The following is a 7988-nucleotide window of genomic DNA, read 5'->3' as shown; positions in this document are numbered from 1 at the left end:
ATCCCGCCTTCTACTTCTCGCCTGTAGTCTACTCACCAGAGCAAATCGGTGTGTCTGGTCATCATGAAGATTATTCTGTTTACCACCTTGGCCCTGCTGCTTACAGCATGGACCCTGATGCACTTAAAGGATCAAGAAGCCAACTTGCATAGAAGGGCATGGACATATGACAACTCACACCTGACTGAAGTGACACAGGACCACATCCATCCCTGGATGAACAACGCCTGGTATAGATAATATATAATCGCACAGAAGGCAAAGATTGTTCACGCATGCCTGCTACAACACAGCACGCTACATTATATGGCAGACTTATGAACATGACTCAAGTGACATGCGCAGCAAGCTTTGCCAGTCTAGGTTATCAATATTCAGGAATTGTCCTAAACCACAGCGACCCCCTGACTATTGGACTATAGTTTTGGGCTGTTTTTAAATGCATCGACCAGCATCAACAAAGAACAAAATCAGGAAATTGATGCCATAAGAATAACTGTTATGCAACACAGAGTTGCCCTGGACATGATCTTGGCAGAAAAGGGCGGACTGTGTGTTTTGTTTAATACAACTTGTTGCACATATATTCCAGACAATGTGCATTCTGATAATATGACAAATGCTCTACAATTACTTAGAAACGTTCAACAGGCACAGGTAACCGATTGGGCAAATTAACAAAGTAATTAGTGGGATTGGTTTATGAGCGGCTCATGGAGAACACTGATGTTTAAGGTTTTGATGTTTATTGGCCTAATACTTATCATGTTTTGTATCTTTACTACATGCATTATCCCCTGTGTAAGAGGAATGGTATCAAGAATGATATCCTAATCTCTTGTTGCATATGTCACTGTGCCAGACGAGGAGGAAGGAGAAGACGATGAGTATGAAACTAATGTGATGAATGATTATGTTTGAATGATACACATTTTATGACGACCAGACCGAAAGCACTCACAATGTAGGGTCTGTGTCTGAAACACATTGATGTATTTGTTTAAATTCGCTACAACAGGAGGGAATGATGAAAGATTTTTAATTTTGTGATTATTGTTTAGTTGTAGCTTCATTTAAGATAGGAGAGCTTGTGAGTTGGAACCACCACAGGAAAGGAAAGTGGAACCAGATGTGTAGAGGAATGCGGTGACATACGATACTACCTCCTGAGTTAACGGTCTCTCTCTCTCTCTCTCTCTCTCTCTCTCCTTTTATGGGAATGTTTAAATTTCTATACATACCAAGCTATCTCCTGTTTCAACAGACAAGCTAAAGATCTCTCCTTTTATGGAAATGTTTTTGTATTCTGAACATGCCACTCCTACTTCCTTGAAAGCTCACTTGGAGTATAAATAAAGAATGCGCTGAGAGCCCTGCGCGGTTTTTCTGTGTCACTTCTGTTGTGCACGCTGGTGCAGAGCAGATCGGACCGTGACCGCCCATGCGCATGTAAAAAATAGATATCTGAGTGTAAGTTTCTTTGCCTTCTAACAATTTTCTCATCACAGAAGCAATATATACATTTCATTCATAGGCCTCCAGCCAAAATTACTTAAAGGAAAACCTTTTTTTCTTACAAAAAGAAGAAGTGTTTTTATTCATCCACAGCCCAGTTCACTTTGTGCATTTTACACATTTTTCATGTGCGTGCAGCCTATTCATCATCTCAAAGAGATACACATAGTGCAGTGTTGGGGGAATAACATGCAGGAAATTATTAATGTGCTGAACATGAAGGAACATATGGTATTTGGGAACAGGAGAAAGCCCGTGGGATAGGCTGAAGGAGGGGTCCAATCAGCCAGCCAGCCACGAAGAATCTGCCCAAAACAAGAGCTTAGCAGAGGGGGCTGCCACAGCTCGACTACAGCAACAGGTGTGGACGAATGACAGGGAACAATAGGAGGATGGGGGACAACTGCCATGTGCACAAAAAAATGCCTCAAAAGAAAGAAGTAAAGAATAAAGTTAGTTTTTTTTTTTTTTTTTTCAAATTTATGTGAGTACTGTAAGAAAAGTCATGTAAGAACCTCATTGGCTTACGGAATGTTGATGTTATTTAAAAAACAATTCATACAAAAACATGACCTCGTTCAAAAATGTCATGTGACAACCTCATTGGCTTATGGAATTCTGATGTCACAGGCTCATGAATTCTTAAGTAGGGGTGAGGATGTACAACTGTTAGTCCGTTATTTGCAGCACTTGTGTTAGCAGCATTCAAACGTTCACCAGTAAAGAATTTTCAAACATTTGGATCCTTTCCGTACTCACGGTATACAGACTCCAACATGTCTCAGAAACAGCAAGAAAGACAAGAAGTTGACCCCAGCTCTATTCCATGGTATGAGTCCCTAGACCCTTATATCAGCTCTCTTCCTTGGGATGAACAGGTAGAGTTAGAGGAAAAGCGAGTGGAAGAAATGGAGAATGAAAATCTCATGAACAGAGAGAAGATTAAGATCCTGACGGAAGAAAATGAGAGAAAGAGCGCTGAATTAGAAGAATTATCCTACCAGCTTCAAGAAAAACAGGGTATTATTGAGGAGAAACAATGGGCTCTCCAAGACGAGAAGAATCAGGAGCTCCAAGAAAAGCTTGATGGAGCTCTGGAAAAAATTAAAGATCTGCTCCAAAAGGAGACAAAAGAGAGCATTAAAGGGGATAAAATGCTCAAGAAGAATCAGGAGCTCCAAGAAAAGCTTGATGGAGCTCTGGAAAAAAATAAAGATCTGCTCCAAAAGGAGAAAAAAGAGAGCATAAAACAGGAAAACATGCTCAAGAAGAATCAGGAGCTCCAAGAGAAGCTTGACGAAGCTCTGGAAAAACTGAAAGAAATCCACCAAGAAGAGAAACAACAGTCCACACAGCAGAGAGACCTGCAGAGCAAGCTCCAAGCCATGGAGGAAAAATACAAAGCGCTGCAGGTGAAACATGATAAAACTCTGCAAAAAAACCAACAGTTGCTTCAAGACAAGAAGCAAATGGAAATGGAAAAGAAAGAAATGGACTCCAATGTTGACGAGATGGAGGAAAAATACAGATTGCTCCAAATCAGGCTCGAGAAAACAGTGCACAGAAATAAAGAGTTCATTCAAGAGAGAGAGCAACAAGAAATGCTCGAGAAAGAAACGGACTCCAAGCTTGAAGTCTTGGAGGAAGAACTGAAAATGCTGCAAATGACTCTTGAGGAAACACTGCTCAAAAATAAAGAGATGCTTCACGAGAAAGACCAACAGAAAATACATCAGGAAGAAATGGATTGCAAGCTGAGGAACATCGAGAAACAAAATGAAGGCTTGCAAGCTATGCTTGATGAAGCTCTGGAGAGAAATAAAGAGATCCTTCACGAGAAAGACCAACAGAAAATACAAAAGGAAGAAATGTATTGCAAGCTGAAGAACATCAAGACACAGAATGAAGGCTTGCAAGTTATGTTTGATGAAGCTCTGGAAAGAAATAAAGAGTTGCTTCACGAGAAAGACCAACAGAAAATACAAAAGGAAGCAATGGATTGCAAGATGAAGAACATCAAGACACAGAATGAAGGCTTGCAAGTTATGCTTGATGAAGCTCTGGAGAGAAATAAGGAGATCCTCCAAGACAAGAAACAACAGCCCGTAGAGCAGAGTGACCTGCAGAGCAAACTCCAAGCCATGGAGGAAAAACACAAAGCTCTGCAGGTGAAGCATGACAAAACTCTGCACAAAAATCAACAGTTGCTTCAAAACAAGAAGCAAATGGAAATGAAACAGAAGGAAATGGACTCCAAGCTTGACGAGATGGAGGAAAAACACAGATCGCTCCAAATCAGGCTCGATAAAAAAGTGCACAGAAATAAAGAGTTCATTCAAGAGAGAGAGCAACAAGAAATGCTCGAGAAAGAAACGGACCGCAAGTTTGAAGTCTTGGAGGAAAAATGCAAAATGCTCCAAATAACTCTTGAGGAAACACTCCTCAAAAATAAAGAGTTGCTTCACGAGAAAGACCAACAGAAAATACAACAGGAAGAAATGGATTGCAAGCTGAGGAACATCGAGAAACAAAATGAAGGCTTGCAAGTAATTCTTGATGAAGCTCTGGAGAGAAATAAGGAGATCCTCCAAGACAAGAAACAGCAGCCCGTAGAGCAGAGCGACCTGCAGAGCAAACTCCAAGCCATGGAGGAAAAACACAAAGCTCTGCAGGTGAAGCATGACAAAACTCTGCACAAAAATCAACAGTTGCTTCAAAACAAGAAGCAAATGGAAATGAAACAGAAGGAAATGGACTCCAAGCTTGACGAGATGGAGGAAAAACACAGATCGCTCCAAATCAGGCTTGATAAAAAAGTGCACGGAAATAACGAGCTGCTTCAAGAAAAAGACCAGCAGAAAATACAACAGGAAGAAGAAAAACTTATTCTCCAGAGGAAAAATCAAGTACTCCAAGAATTGTATAATGAAACGAAGTACAAAACAACTGTACTGGAAGAAGAAAAGACAAAACTGGAAAATCAATGCTCAGCGATGCAGAGTAGCATCAATGAAATGCTGAGAAAAAATACAGAACTTGAAGAACTTTCTAAGACCTTGAAGCACAAAAACACTGAAATCCAGGCGCAAAAGCAAGAACAACAGAAAACACATAAAGACCTGCAGTGTAGACTTCAAGATATCCAGAAGAGAAACCAGCAGCTGGAAGACATGCACACAGATGTGCACAAGGCAAAGCAAATAGAGGAGGCAACAGTTAAAGAACTGAAAGACCATCTTAAAGAAAAACAAGAACAATTAGAAGACATGGTGAAAAGATGCAGCAAACTTGAGAAAGAAAACACAGAAACAATGGATGAGCTGAAAACCCTCATCATTGAGAAAAAAGTGCTCGTGGAAGAGTATCTGAAAAAGAAGAAAAAACGCTTCTTCTGGTTCTGGAGGAGAGACACTGCTGCTTCTCACCTGATGTAACCTCGTCTTCCTCCACCTCTATTCCATCTTCATTTTCCCCCTTCCCCTTCCCCTCCCTCCCTTTTCTTTTTTCACCCTCACCCCCCGACCAGTCCCGGCAGTTGACTGCCCCCTCCTGAGCCTGGTTCTGCCATAGGTTTCTCCTTTAGGTTTCTTTCACTTTAAAGGAGTTTTTCCTATCCACTGTCGCCTGGTGCTTGCTCAGAGGGGATAGTTGGGGTTTTCTCTCCTCTCTCTCTTTCCTTCTTTCTATCCCCCCTTTTCCCCCTTCTACCTTTTCCTTTACCCAATAAACACAATTGGCCACATTTTACATGTGTTTGAAAAATGTCTTCATTCAACAATAATTCATCTTAGGTATAAAAACAAGAAATGGGTAATAGCTGCATGTGTGTTTGTGTGTGTGCATAATATACATACTTTCATCCCAGAAGGAATTAATACTAGATGGGTAGAGACAGGTTTTAAAGACTAGAAATGAAAACATGTGAGTCCTGTCTTTAAATAAAAATATAGAATTCCCTATATTCCTATCTATTCCAAACAACGGTAGTAAGTAACAAAGTTTCAAATTTGTCTTTCCCTTTGACTCTTAATTTATTAACCATGAACAAGAGGTCAGAGGTCAAATGTGGCACGATACCTTAAATCTTTCTATGATACTTTCTGTATTTGGACCAGAGATGGGCAACACCGCATAGTCTGATTACTTTTTTCAAGTAACGAGTAAAGTAAGGGATTACTATTGCAAAAAAGGTAATTAGATTACTGTTACTTTCCCGTAAGCAGGCCACATTACTGCGTTACTAATCCTCGTCATTTTCTTCGCGAGAGTGTCTCATGACAATGACGTACGAGCGTGCGACGTCCGTGGCAGCAACAGACGTGTGCAGATCAACAAAGGATAATATGGAGTGCAGGAGAGAGTACGACCATGCAGGGTTTAAAGCTTGGAAGTACTGACATTACTTTGACTTTGATTGTGTAAAAAGTGACAAAAACATTGAAAACATACGGTAGTGAAGTCGAGTTTTTGTGATTAAGTTCTTAGCTCCCTGTTTTAGTTTTGTTGTTGTCCTCCCCGGTGTTCCCCTGACTCTCTTGGTATTTGATGCATGAAGGCTTCCTCGGCTCAGCTCCCGTCTCCACACCCTGCCGTCACTTTTTTAAATACTTCCATCACACCAACAGGCACTTTAGAATCACCAATTGACAAGCATGTCTTTGGACAGGCTCAAACCGGAGAGGTGATCAATGGACCACAGCGCTGCACACCCCTGGCAACTTTAGGGGTAAAGCCACTGGTTTGTGGTGGTTGCCAGGTGAAATCAGGGTCTGCTGCACCAAAAACATAATTGTGATTGCTATCAGATTGCCATAGTCATCTGCAGTTTGCATGTAGGATGCCAACTACTCACCAAGCGGTGGGAAAAGTTTGGTTTGGTTTAGTTTGGCGTTCATCTTTACTTTTGCGTCCTTTCTAAAAACACTGACATATAGGTCTGGTCTACCTGGACTGGCAGCATGCTCGAGGTGTCCCAGGCTCGTCTGTTTGGTGACACGGTAGATGAGCTCGCCCGGCTCGCTGTCCTGGTCGCTGGCTGACAGCTGCAGCGTGGTCAGCTTCTGAAAAATTACATTTTCTTATGTTGCAAGTCTCAAATCTTGATTGCCTAGATCCATTTAGTGTTTTATCATATGTGCTTTAAGCAGTAAATCTCAGGTAAAATGAACTGTTCTATCTGCCAGGAAGGACTCAAACACAGACCCAAGATAAACAAAGACTGGATACAGTCTTTATATTATCTGCATGTCGTTTGAAATCTACAAGACATGCTGACTCCATGTCTGTGTAGGTTCCTAGTCAATCAGGTCATGGGTGTCTTAAGACCTTGAAAAAAAAAAGGCAGCCTGACTCCTTTAAAACATTTCACTTCTCATCCAAGAGGTTTGTTCAGTTTGAAAAACAAAAAGGTGGAGAGTCCCAGCTATTTAAACCCTAGTGGAGGTTGTTCTCTATGGAGGTGGTAGCTGACCTACCTACTATTAATCATGAGCTAAGGTTTGAAAAACCGCATGTGTCATTACCAACAGGGGTTCCAAGTAAAACCACTGGCATCATGGGAGAGTGTCTGCGTCTAAATTTCACTCTTTCATGGATGCCAGCATATGCTTGTCAAATAAAGCCTGATTTTAATTTAGTTTTCTTTCTATAAATAGAGATATTTCTAAACTGGAAATGTTCAAACTGGCGCAGAAAAAAAATTCAAAGGGTATTAAGTGTCTGATGTTTCAAATTTCCTGGAAGGACGATCATTACAGTATACTGTAAAATGAAGCACTGCATGTACATATTATACTAGAGACTACATAACCACAGCTGTAGCTCAGGAGGTAGAGCTGGTCACCTACTGATCGGAAGGTTGGTGGTTCGATCCCTGGCTCCTCCAGTCTGCATGTCAAGTATCCTTGGGCAAGATACTAACCCCAACTGACATCCATCGGAGTATGAATGTACTTAGAAAGCACTACGTATAGACAAAGTGCTTGTGAGAATGGGTGTGATTGGGTGAATGAGGCATGTTGTATAGAGCGCTTTGAGTACTCCGGGAGAGTAGAAAAGCGCTCTATAAGAATCAGTCCATTTACCACCAGAGGTGTAAGCACATTTTGCAAGGCACTCATTATACATTAAAACAGTTTTATAAACCTTCATATATGTGAGATAAGGAAACCAATGAACAGCCTCAAACATAAACGAACAGGTGGAGATGCAGACTGTATTTGCAGATTACAACTCCACCACAAAACAAACTTCCATATGCTCAGCAAGGAAAAACAGTCAAGTAAGTAAGACTGAATGAAGACAGATTAAAAATTAATTGCATCTGCTCACACATTACTCAGCTGTAGGGTTTTCTAAGTACTCAGATGTAACACTGAGGAGGAAAACCCAAAGAAATGGCAAACAGAAGTTCATTCTAATAAATTGGAAATGTGGGTCACGTCCGTCAAATGGAGAAAGAAACTTGTCACAGT

At 41.0% G+C, this 7988-nt stretch overlaps 1 protein-coding gene across 1 annotated transcript; it reads left to right on the top strand.

The window, feature by feature from the left end:
• Positions 1-1542: 1542 nt before the first annotated feature.
• On the top strand, positions 1543-7913 carry LOC146380329 (uncharacterized). The gene has a single exon (XM_084939325.1). The coding sequence runs from the start codon at positions 2292-2294 to the stop codon at positions 4947-4949; it is 2658 nt and encodes an 885-aa protein (XP_084795451.1). The 5' UTR covers positions 1543-2291; the 3' UTR covers positions 4950-7913.
• The last annotated feature ends 75 nt before the right edge of the window (positions 7914-7988 follow it).

Source organism: Perissodus microlepis, chromosome 9 (assembly GCF_051167445.1).
Source record: "Perissodus microlepis isolate ML-2025 ecotype Zambia chromosome 9, ASM5116744v1, whole genome shotgun sequence".
Classification (NCBI taxonomy): domain Eukaryota; kingdom Metazoa; phylum Chordata; class Actinopteri; order Cichliformes; family Cichlidae; genus Perissodus; species Perissodus microlepis.
Note: the sequence above shows the minus strand (reverse complement) of the source record. Positions and strands in the feature narration are given on the sequence as shown.

Excerpts from the sequence above, each read along its gene's own strand:
- LOC146380329 (XM_084939325.1), top strand. The coding sequence starts at position 2,292 with ATGTCTCAGAAACAGCAAGAAAGACAAGAAGTTGACCCCAGCTCTATT.